Source organism: Gracilinanus agilis, chromosome 1, assembly GCF_016433145.1.
Source record: "Gracilinanus agilis isolate LMUSP501 chromosome 1, AgileGrace, whole genome shotgun sequence".
Classification (NCBI taxonomy): domain Eukaryota; kingdom Metazoa; phylum Chordata; class Mammalia; order Didelphimorphia; family Didelphidae; genus Gracilinanus; species Gracilinanus agilis.
In genome coordinates, this window is record NC_058130.1 from 159,462,458 (window position 1) to 159,475,476 (window position 13,019).

General features: G+C 37.1%; 1 protein-coding gene across 9 annotated transcripts in view; it reads right to left on the minus strand.

Moving 5' to 3' along the window:
* Positions 1-13,019, minus strand: part of TLE1 (TLE family member 1, transcriptional corepressor) — a 116,425-nt gene that overhangs the window by 102,154 nt on the left and 1,252 nt on the right. For all 9 annotated transcript variants that reach the window (XM_044658441.1, XM_044658403.1, XM_044658425.1 and 6 more), the window contains exons 2-4: positions 12,658-12,758; positions 11,084-11,147; positions 10,927-10,971 (exon numbers count right to left, since the gene is read on the minus strand). In XM_044658441.1, coding sequence (XP_044514376.1) covers positions 10,927-10,971; positions 11,084-11,147; positions 12,658-12,758 — 210 coding nt within the window. The remainder of the gene's footprint in view (positions 1-10,926; positions 10,972-11,083; positions 11,148-12,657; positions 12,759-13,019) is intronic.

The following is a 13,019-nucleotide window of genomic DNA, read 5'->3' on the forward strand; positions in this document are numbered from 1 at the left end:
CTTTCATGTTAACAAAGCATACTACATTATTACACTTTAAACTATTTGAATGCCGCAAAATGCATACAAGTTTCAGGGAGGCACTACAAATGAATACATGACCTTTTTATCCAGAATCCCATTGATCTTAAGTTCACTAGCCTTTTAAGAATCATAAAAAAAAGATGAGCTTGTTAGTAAAACATGGAATCATCCAACATGGGATCCCTGTCATCATTTAAGTCAAAACCCCTCATTTTACTCTCAGACTGAAATTTCTCAAAGAGCAAAAAGCTGCACAGACCATTCTCCTCCAACAGTTTTATTAGCCAGGCAACAATGACAGCACCCAAGATCTGGAGGCTCTTTCCCCATCCTGCCTTCTCAATCTTCATACTGCTAATGCCAAAAGACTAGACCAAGATGCAGATAAATAAGCTCCCCTATTTCTCCTAATGCAGAAAGCTACCTTTTTATTTTCACTCACTAATCCATAGCAGCCTTTAAAAATGGCACAAATAAAGGCAGCAGCATTTTGTTCTCTAAATCAATTTTCTCCTCAGCCATCAACGAGATGTTCCAGCACAGAGAAAGAACAGTCCTTCCCTTCTAATTCAAAAATCCATACTGCCATTGCCCTTGCAAACTGCTAAACAAGCAGTATCGGCAATTCACTTGTGTTCTGTAATATATTTACTGCAAATCCCAATGGCTTGCCTCCTAATGCAGTTTTCTATTGTGTCTGTTCTTGTCAATACACTGACTGGTCACCTTACTTGTAAGCTGCTTTGACCGACTGTTTACCCAAGGCATCAAGAGGCTTCTGGAGAGCCCCGGCTTCCTGACCAAGGCCTTTAAGCAGCCGGACTCCATAGGCTAGCCACTACACGGATGCTTCGTAGCAGGGGCACTTCCAAGCAAAAAGCCACACTATGCTTCCCATCTGCAATGACTCCTACAGCCTTGTACCCGGGGAACCTAGACTGTCCGTATCACATCTGCAAAGTGCACAGATTTTTGGACTAGCTTTCTGATTTACAGATCTACTTCTTGACATGTCCAAATGCTCCCATCTTAAATTCCAGTTAAGCTGTTTTATAAGAAACAATCATCTATAAGACTCTAACACCACTAGAATTCTTTGATTATTATATTAGAAAATGATTATTAGTCTCGTGGGGGCAGGGGCAAAGGATGTCCATCCACATTAAGAATCTATCTTTACTAGATCAAGAGCCAGCCAGGTCTATAAATCTGGCCTCAGACCCTTCTTAGCTGTATGACCCTGGGAAAGTCACCCCCATTAGCTACCCCTTTTGCCTTGGAACAGGCAGAAGGTAAGTATTTAAAAAAAAAAAAAAGGATTTATCTTTTCTTTGGGGCCTTTCCAAAAGAAAGTTCTTCAACACTTTTTTCCCCTATAGAATTCATATTTGAGGCCAGAAATTGAAAGGAACTGGCCACACTTTGAATTTTAAACTGAAGTATATACAATATTCTTCCTATCAGTAAAACCAGGTGGAAACAACCCTTTCTACTTCAAAATAATCCTTTACCATTACATAAGCTTATGGATGGAGAAAGGAAATCTAGGCCCAAATATTGACATCTAACAAATACACCCTACCAATTTGTCCAATAAGATATTTTCAGTTTTAAAAAAACAACACCAACACAGAAGGCATAGCAATAAACTTTATGTAAATAACAAATAGAAAAGGAAAAAAAACAGTAAAAACAGTCATTCAGATTGTCTACAATCACGTTTTAGTAGATGCGATCACTAGAAAACAGTATTGGACATTCGAAAGTCATTCTAGTATATTCAGTTTGAAAAAAAAGATTATAGGAAAATAAATCTAAAACCGGGAAATCTTCTGTTCCAGTCCCCTCAAATCAGAGATGAAGAAACTGATCCTCAAAGACTTGCTGAATATCATTCAGATAGTATGCATGAAGAGACTGGATTGCAATGGAGGTCCTTGGACACAAATTCAGAGCTCCTTCCACTATCCTTCACAACCAAAATCCTAACCAGATAGGCTTTATGAGATGACTGCAAACACAGGTCAAGTTTAACATTTCTAATTCAAAGCTCCTTAATGGAAACTCTACACCTCTGACAACTCATAAATTGCTTAATTAATACTTGCTTTCAAGGACCTCGATCCTTTCCCATCTTTTTATCACTAACATCCCTCTGGTCCTACTATATGACTAAGAATCACAGGATAGTAATCTCTCGAAAATCAGAATCCTGGGTCACCAAGAGAGAAATGGGGAGAAGCACAACTGGCAAATAAAGAATGTAGTGTGTACACCACCACCAATAAAAGGTATACAAGAAGCAGCATCTTTCTGTATATAAACATTTAATTTCTATTTAAAGAGTCCATTAACAGGCGGTTTATAATAAATGTCTTCTACTTGTCAGGCTCTATGCTAAGTGCTAGAGATACAAAGAAAGCCAAAACAAAAGAAAAAACTAATTCCATGCTCTCAAGACTAATAATAATAAACTCATCCACAAAAGCCAAGTCAAAACAAAAAATAAGCATCAATTCATACCAATAACCGGACTTCCAAATTTCTTACAAAATCACAAAATTTCAGTACTCTAAATCCTCAGTATCTGAGGGACAAGGTCAAAATGAGATACAATATTTTCACTTTTTTAGATTTCTTTTTCTTTTTGGCATGTCTTTATGGGGAGGATATAGAATTAAACAGTGAGGAAAATTTAAATATATACAAAGTTCATATTTTTAATATTTTTTAAAATACATAAAATCACTTTTTAGTTTAGTAATTCATAAGCAATAAGCAAAACTGGCTTGCTCAAACAAATTGGTCCCATTTAAAGTACAGGGGCAGCTAGGTGAAGTGGAAAGAATACTGGGCCTAGAGTCAGGAAGACCAAAGTTCAAACTCAGCCTCAGGGCATTTAATAGCCCTGTGTCTCTGGACAGTTCATTTAACCCTGTTTGCATCAGTTTTCTCATCTATAAAAACAAGTGGGAGAAGGAAAAAGCAAACCACTCCAGTATCCTGGTCAAGAACTCCAAAGGGGGTCTTAAAGAAACACTATTGAAATGACTAAAAAAGAAAAAAGTTTAATTTACTTATTTTTACTAGCAAATCATTTTAAGTATGCTGAACATAACAAAGAGAGCTACAAATAGTGAACCAGAGATCAACTAATATTGTTTGTTCCCTGCACTTGTGAGAATCAAGAAAAAACACTTAAGTAAAAACCAAAAAAGTTGTTGTAATGTTTTCTGAATTTAACACCTACCATATGAAACTTATTCTAAACACATTAATTTGTAGGCCTCTCATCAACAGTAGCTATTATTGTGACATTTCAATGTCATCACTCAAGATTTCTGAAAAGAAAGGCTGACATGGGTTGAATCTCTTTACCAAACCTCTTTATCCTTCGCATTACTAAATTTCTTGATTTAATGTTTCATTAAACAGACCTATTTTTTCACATGCGATATGAGAAGCAGAAATATGGAGGCAAGAAGATTCCAAAGCAATGCAAAATATTGCTATCGTGTTGGAAGAGGTATAGAATCTACAGAATTCTAGCCCTAACTTCTACACAAAATTCCTAAAAGATTTTGTTTTTTAGGTAGAGGAACATATAGCAAAGGGAACTTGGGTTTGGAGCCATAGGACCATAATTTCAATCATGGCTCCAAGACTGCCTCTTTGGGGCTGGGGCAAGTCACCTAAACTTTTCTGGGTAACGTCCTCTGTTCATCTGCAAACTTGAGGGTTTACTGGAGTTCTGAAGCCTAGGGATGAAAGGCTTCTCAAGCAAAAGATGAGCTAGATTCATTTTTTTGGTCCCTTATGGCAGAAGTTTCAGGGAAGCCAAATTTTAACTCGACGTTAGGAAAGACTTCTTAATAATTTAAACTGTCCAAAAATGGAAAAAGCTATGTTTCAATAGAAACTGTTCTTAATAATAGTCATAGTAATAATAATTAATGTTAATAATAGCATTTATATAATGCTTGAAGTTTTCCAAAGTGCTTTACAAATATTATCTCATTTGATCCTCACAAGAACCCCCGGGAGGTAATGATTATCATCATCATCATCTCCATTTTACAGATGAAGAAACTGAGGCAGAGAGAGATTTAAGTGTTTTCCATATAGTCCCACAACTATTAGGTGTCTGAGAATAAGACTGGAACCCAGGTCTTCTTGGCTCCAGGTTCAGCCCTCTACCCAATGTACTATCTATCTGTCTATTTGTTTGTTATAATTCAAGATTTCCATCAGAAGCCAGATGGTCACACAGTTAGGGATACTGTAGATGGGATGTATGGTTTGTGTAACCAGTAGACCAGCTCTTTGAGGGATCTCTGATGAGAGTCCATGATCCCAAAACTCAAAATAATGCATCAACACTCTATTCCTCACCCCTAACCCAAGGCCTAAATTTAGGTTCAATTTAGGTTTGTATTTTCAGCCTAAAAAAGTTTCCTTTCCAAAGCTATCTGAAAGTTCACTTAAAAACTAGTAAGTTGATTATACTTTGAAGCAAGAGAACAAAAGTTCCTTAAAGGCAAGGATTCAAAGTTGCTGGGTTTTTAAAAATCATCCATGTTTACACTGCAAGCATTTAATAAAAGTTATTCTAATTTAGTTAAAAGTAAGTCATTCTGACAGTTTAAACTTGGGTCTTAATAATTAAATACACAAAAAATTTTTAAAGACTCCTTGAAAACACTTTTTTCAAAACAACAATCTATTAAAGGATCCTATTAACCAATCAATCCCTGAGATTCAAGTAAGCTTTAAATTCATTCTTTTTCAAACCCTCTCCAGGAGACTACAATGTTTTCATGAGAAATCAACAAAACTTCAACCAGTTCCATGAGAAAAAAATAACTAAATAAATAGGTTTGCCTTTAGTCTCAGTATCATTCAACAAGGCTTCTTTACATAATATTTACTAAAGGGACAGGTTTTCTTATGGGGCTTATTACTCAACATTAGTTAGGAAAACATTATCTTAAGCCCCCTGGCTTAAGCCTAGCTTCATTGGCATCTGGCTTGGACTAACAATTTCCATTCTGTGTTCCTTTTTAAAAGCTTCTCTGTGTGCAATGTTAGTTTTTACCACTAGTGATGAGAAAGACTTCTACAAAGTTAGAGCTGGAAGAGACTATATATAGTATTTTATATTTCCCTCCCCCCATTTTGCAAATGAGGATACTGAAGCCCAGAGATACTCTACTAAAGGACTTGCTTGAGGTCTCTCTCCCGGCTGCTCATAAAATTAGGAAAAGATGTCTCAATAAAACATCCCACCCCAAGAATTTACAAAGACCTGTCCTCTCTCAACTTCTGGAATAGAAGCAAACACATATTGTTGGTAGCTTATAGTTTCATCAGTGGGTTCAAAAGTGATGAATCTTTCTCTGGCTGCTTGCCACTGAACAAAGGCTAATCTCATCCCTTAACAAACTAGGCTTTAAGACACACTTGGAAGCTTTATTTCCAACTTATTCTTGGAAAGAAGTGACATGGCCGGGGAAAAATAAATATACACACACATAAACACCCTCCTCCCTCCCCCATTCTTATACTTGATGACAGCAAGCCATCTTGTACCACTTTCCTATTAGCACCTGATGGAGTCTAATCCTTGGTGCCAATACTTTGGCATGCAATCATTTCCTAGACATAGATTTCTGACCTGGAAAGCAATCTCACTCAAGTGTGAAACCAAAAACAAAAAAAAAACCCAGAATAATAATAGAAGGAACAACTTTCAGGTAGTAGAAGTAAAAATTCACATTCAAGGAATGCATCTAGAGTGAAATCAAAATAATCTGACCTAAGCTCCTAAAAAACAAAACTATCAAAGGACAATTTTCATCTCTAAGAAACTTCTATAAAACTCATTTAACAGCTACATCTGAATGCTGTTAGTTTAGAAATGATTTCTAAAAGAAAACCAATATTGGATCATGTCTTTTCCCCTGCCCCACCCCTTTGTACCCATCACCCCAAAAAGCTGCCCTATGAAACCTTTTTCCTCTGAAGGGAAAATGTCTACAGTCTGCATCAGGGAGTTCTGAACCAGGAGTCCACAGACTTCCTAGGGGTTTTGTAGATAGATTTCAGGGGATCTGTGAACCTGGAATGGGGTGTGTGTGTGTGTGTGTGTGTGTGTGTGTGTGTGTGTGTGTGTGTGTGTGTGTGTGATATTAAATCTTTACTTTTACATTTAAACTCTGAAATTGAGCATTCCCTTCCATTTTTATATATTTTTTAAAATCATCATGGGAAAGAGTCCAAAGTCTTCACCAGACTATAAAAGGGGTCTGTGAAACAAACAAAAAAAAGCACGTGCCCTCTCTCTACAATTTCCTCAGCTCAGTCACATATTTTAAAAAAAAAAAAAAGGGGATTGTCAACATTTTCTCTTGAAGACAGGAACAAATATTATCATTCTGTTTTTTTGCAAATAAAAATAAAACTGCCAAGAGAAAAGCTCCATGTCACAGGAAGGGTCACATGATCAGTAGACCTTCAGCCTTGGGTCCTTTTTGTTCATGTTTCTCATGATGCTAAATTTTAGTCTAAAGCCGGCTTGGCTGGTTACAACACTGTGTTCACGAAACCAAGGTCATGGACCGGGTCTCCCACAGGCCAGTTAGCTGGCCTTGTTCCATAATACCCCTAACTCCATCCTGTCCTCACAAATACCTACCCAATATTGACTCAAAAGGGGAACAGAGGAAACAAGACTAGGAAAAGGGGGAGTGTGTATGTGTGTGTGTGTGTGTGTGTGTATGGGGCACAAAGAGCACTGGGTGTACCTGGCACCAGACCACCTGGACTCGTGTCCTATCCCTGCAACTTCCTAATTTGGTAGCCTTGGGGGAGGACCTTCTCCTCCGTGGGCCTCATTTTCAGTCGCCTCATTTTCAATCCGTGAAACAACAGGGTCAAGTTAAGTCGTCTAAGGTCACTTCCAGAGATAACATTCTGTGACTGCTATATAATCTATCACCACCACTGAAAAAAAGGACTTAAAAAGTCTTTGCCCTATCGATAGGAGTAGATCAATGGCCTCTGTATCATTAAAAGACAATTCTGTCATCTTTCCCATGGCTTCTTGTTGAAATGTGCCACCGAGACCCTTCTGGATAAAGAGCACAAAAATACAGAAGGAACCCCCTGCTCCAAGTTTGTCGCATGAACTCACTGCACACAGATCAAGGATAATTGACATTTTTAGAATATTTAGAAAATTTAGAACACTTTCAAGTTTACAAAGCACCTGGCAGGTCCTCTGCCATGAACAAGCCTGTCAGGTAGATACAAGGATCATTCTCATTTTACAGATGACAGAGGTTGTCACACATAGCTACAAAGACCCAGTGGTGACAAAAAACAGCAATCTCCATTTTTGCTCATCCGCATTTCACATAAGCTTTTCTTTATGCCTGTAACAGAACTATGGTATGAAATAAAATTTTTATATCAAAAGATTCAAAAATAAAAACAGGGTTCAGACTTCATAAATTTATTGTAATCAATTTTTAAAAACTAATAAATGGGGCGGGGGAGGGAAAAATGTTGACACAATATTAACTTAGATTACCCACAACAAACCAGGTCCTTCACAAGTAGCCAAGCCACAATTAGACCATTCTTGATTTGGATGACAATTCCATTTAAAAACTGCCAGACTCGGAGTTGTGATGACACTGGAGAATACAAAATCCAAGAAATCCACTGAAAGGGGTAGGGGGTGGGGAGAAGCAGAAGGGGAAGAGAAGCAATTTCTCACACAGGAAACAACCCTTAAGAACATTAAAGCCTGCTCTGTGCAAAGTTTCCCCATCACTGCATTTTTCAGTAACAAAGATGTTGTCAGAAATGACAATTTTTTGTGTCCCCTGATGATGCCTTGCTAGCATTTGGTTATAAGCCATAAAGCGGGAATAATTTCAGCCTGTCAGGAGTCTAGCTAATGCCCAGTTTCCCCCTAGAGAGAATTCCTGTCAAACGTAATGAGAGCTCCAAAGGCCTCTCTACAACATAATGAGCACTTAGGCCATGCTGGTGATCAGGCAGCAAAAAAGCATCAATTTGAGCCTGGCTACACCCTAGGGGCTAGACGTCACCAGTTTTAATAAGAATTATGATTACTAGCTACCCAATGTCTCCTCAGAACTTATTATTAATGTGTGACATTCAGAGGGTGTTTTTTTTTTAATGTAAGGCCATTTTAACACTAAATCACAGCAGAGTCCACCCTTCACCACTGTAGTTGAGGGTCTGTCATCATTTACAATACAAACTGAATTTAAAGGGGTTCAAAATTTGGCTATTTAAAAAGTATTAATCGTATCAGTCTTTCACATTTTTCAAATTAGCAAATGAGCTATACAAAAATATCACATTTTTGTGCATGTGCATGTATTATATATATAGACACAGACACAAAATACACATGTTCTCACACATGATTGCCCATGAAATACATGCACGGAGACACAGTTCTACTCCCAAACACATTTTTTATCCCCATCACATATAACTTTTGACACTTTTATCCTCTTTCTCTTTTAAGGAAAAAGCAAAGGTCATGTAATTAAGTATGGGCACAAAAATAACAATGCATGTCCTTTAAACTCTGTTCTTGGAAAATGGAAGAGCCAAGTGGAGCCTCTGATTTTATGCATTTAAAGTAAAACTCAGTCTTTTATTACTCATTCAGTTCAGTATACAAATCTTGTCTTTTCATTCCATTCAAAACCTAAGTTGTCAAGTATTTAGAATTCTATGTCAAAAGTTTGTGAATTCCCATTTGCTACCAAAGAAAGATCCCTCCCTCCAAAAAAATTTAACCAGGGATCCTTCTGGCCAGTACTGTCAAGGATTTTACAATCCCTCTTGATAAGGTAGTTATCATTTATAACAACAAAAGGCCTAAAGGACCCTAAATACATTAAAAAGAAAGTTTATTATTTTGAAAAAAACTGAAATGAAAATACTTAGAAAAACAATTACTGTCTAAGTAAAGAGAATTAGAATGTCTCCTCCCAAATACAAGCGAAAGCAGGATTTCCAAAACAACACCTCAGCATTATCAAATCTACAACGAATTAAAAAGAATCAAAGAGTTCAGAGTTACAAAAGCAGAATTCAACTCTGAAACACACTTGCTTAATGAAAGTCTTTGAATATAGTGAAGATCTGAAGCCTGAACTAATCAATTTCTCCAGTGTGCCCTAGCCGGTCAGCCATGCTCTTTAATTTAATGAAACAAGAGTTTTAGATGAAATAGCACATATACATCAAGCAAGAATTGTATTGTTGCACTTTGAAATGTGTCCAACTGTGCAACTTCATCTAATGATAATTTTTTTTAAGAGGCAATCGATTTCTAAAAGACTTATTGTACCAGTCTCCTGATGAAAAAGTGAACGTCAGCATATCTCCCGAATACTTACACCCTGCCATTAATGCTTTCTTTGGCAGACAATGACTACTCAATCGAGGGTCCTTTGGGCTGAGCAATCATTTAGCTTTTCTTCTCTTATGAGGTCCTTAGTGCCTTGTTCCAGTTCAATACTCTTTTTATTCACCATTATAGTAGCCATAAGTGTGAATTTTATGGGAACTTGCAAACTCATAGTCATAACCAGAGCTTTCCCAGTCACTAATCTTTTCAGGCTTTTAAAACCACTAGGAACTCAGCTACTATCAACATATGCTACACCCTATAAAAGAAGGTGTTTTTTTTTTCCTCCCAGATTCAAGATTCCATCTACTAAATTATTTTTAAAGATGTTTACCTACAAGCCATTGAACTGATATATCTTTATGCGGATCTACACAACTACAAAAGAAAATCAGTGTTTGCCACACAGGTTTTCATATACCGTTTCTACATTAATTAGAAGAAGATCTTTTACATAATTTGCTCTACCATATTTTCAAGAGGATACAAAACTACCTACATGTTATAATGAGAAGGTCACTGAAATTAAGAGTCAAAAGGTATACTGAATCCTTGATCTGCTGTGTGCTACCTGTGTGACTCTGGACAAATCACTTCCTTTCCACTAGACCCTTCATTTCCCTCCCCTAAAAATGAACAGAGTATAATAAATGATCTCTAAGGCTCCTTCTGGTTCTAGATGTTATATTATTTTTGCTTTTGGGTTTGAAAAGAGCTTTAAATAATATAAAATTTTCTTTATAACCATTCTGTGAGGCAAGTGCTACAGCTTATTCCTTTTTCTTTACAGATGAGCAAATTAAGACAGAGAGGTTAAGTGATTTGCACTCAGGCCTGATAAATAGGTATCAGAGGCCAAATTGAATCCATGTCCTGACTGCGTCTACCTTTCCTTCTATTCAGCCACACTGACTCTTAGTCCTATGACTCAATGATATATATATATATCGAGTTCAAGTCTATACACCCATAACATTCAAATAGTCAGCATAAACCTATCCATGCATTAAAGTACAGTCAATTTTTATCTTCCTGTAAACAGAAGAGCTTACATTTCCATATCCCTTATCTAGTGATTTAAATTTTTCTGCAAATATATTGAGCAGCAGAACTTCTGCCAAGTAATTATCGGGACACAGTATGGTACAGAAGAAAGAATTATGAATGTAGAGATTGTCTTAGAAGTAGATTCAAATCTGAATTCTGGGTAACCCACTCCCAGGTCTCAGTTTCCTTATCTGTAAAATGAGGCTGTCCATCTGGATGACTTCTAAAGGGCTATTCTAGCAGTAAGTCTGTGATTCTATGATAAACTGGGAAACTGAGACCTTCGAATTACCTATTACCAAAAGCTTTAAGTCACCTATTACTGAAAGCAATACCACGATTACAACCATGAACTGATTCTTGGTCTCAATTTGGGATTTACTTAAAAATCTTACCTGTTTATGCATTTCAATGTTTAATCCATATGACATTTCATAATACTGTGAAGGGGAAAAAAGGACAAAAAGTTTCATTAACTTATGTTTATTAATACTAAGATATATTTGTTATGTTATATGAAAAGAAAAAAACAAATAGATCTTTGATACCTACCATCACATAATGCCTCTGCATTTCTGTCTTTTCACTTGCCAGTTTCTCACATTCCAATTTAAGGCTACAAAAACAAAACAGGCAACTTCATGTAAACATTATGTCACTTGTTTTAACATCTGCCTCACATATTTGCACTTCAAGTAAAAACACAGACCAATTTGGAAAAACTATAAACTATCAAAGTAAATAACCCAAAGCTTTGTCCTTGTATTTAATGGAGTCTACAAGTAAAATGAATTATATGGACAATTCACCCCATCATGATTCATTCTTAGGATATATACAATCCCTGGTAAAGCCTGGGAAATGAAGTCTGCCCTCAAATTACTAACAAGCCATCTTATCATCTGTTAACTCTTGGTCAGTTAAATTTTAATTTAGGTTCATAGTGTGGGAGAACTGGCCTCTGAACAGAAACCTGAGCTTCAAACTACATATATTGTGTTTGACTTTGCTGATTCAAACATCCCTCTAAGTTTTTTTAAAATTTTAAATGAAAAATTAGCATTCCATAATGTTTATCTCTAAAACACACTATAACACATCATTTGTGGTAGCCAATAGAATGGTATAGCCAGGGAAATAGTGTTATTAGATAAGTACATGCCCTAAAGAGAACACAAAAATTGTCCATTTCTGAAACAAATAGAAAACACTGATATTTCATATTAAAAGCCATATATAAATTACCTTGTGCATTCTGCTAAATTTAAACAGTGATGTATGTGTGTATATATATATATATACACACACATATATATTATACTGTAAAGTATAAAAGCTAATTTCTTAATTTTGAGGATTATTTTTTTAAAGCTGTGAACAACCAGCAGGTCACAACATCAATTACTTCCTCCTCTGTTTAAAATTCCCACTGACTTGGACAGTAAGTCTATACTTGTATTCAAGTGCCATGATGAACTTCATATGCAGAAGCCTCTGTTCAATGAGGCTCTGATGATGGGAAATAGAAATTCTATTTATATTTTGATCCCCAGAGTCAGCTTCAATGTAAATGACCCAACAATTATAGTTTAAAAGGAGTAAGCTTTGCACAATGAACTTTGCTTTGTACAACTCTATCTTCCAGCATAACCAAGTTATTTCAACAGTGCATTTGTCTCCTGCATTCCAAGACTAAGACATTGACTGAGCCAGTGTTTTCGGCTCAGCCTGTTACAAAATAAATAAATGAAGGGCAAATATTGACGGTTCTCATGCTATCCAAAACACAAGGAAAAGAGTTCATTTAAACAGCGGCAAACGGGGAAACAATAGGAGGAGGGGATGAAAAAAGGAGAGGAGGACTGAGAAAAGCCAAGAAAATAAAAAGGGGAAAAGTGAATGACAGGTTTTAACTGTGATTCCACACGCCACCGCCTGGACATAAGTACTAAATACAGCTGCCACCCCAGGGATAGGACAGAGTGAGCAGGAGAAAGAGAAAACCACAAAGCACCCCCAACCCCCCACCAAGTCAAATACATTCCAAGCTGACATCCAACCCCCAGGCCAGGGACGTACGGGGTCGGCTCAGGACTTAATGCACCCGCTGCGCCTGCTGCACGCACCTGTGATACTGAGCCTGCAGGAACTGAAACTCCTCTTTGATCCGATCCAGGGACTCCGGGATGGTGAATTTAAAGGGCTGACCTGCAGCCTGGTGCGGCGTCTGGAAGGGGTGCGGAAAGGGTATGCACAGATATAAAAAAAAAAATAAGAGAAAGAGGGTGTAATATTGCGGGGGGAGGGGGGAGGAGAAAAGTGAGGGGGAGGCAAGGGGGTAGGGGAGAGAGAAAGAGAGACGAGAGGAGAGGAGATGTAACAAAACCAACGCAAAACAAAAGTTACCGGCTATTGCAGGTACAAAAAGAAATTAAAATTTTTTCGGTTTACTTTGGGGGGAAATAGGTGGCAACCATTCCTCTCGGTC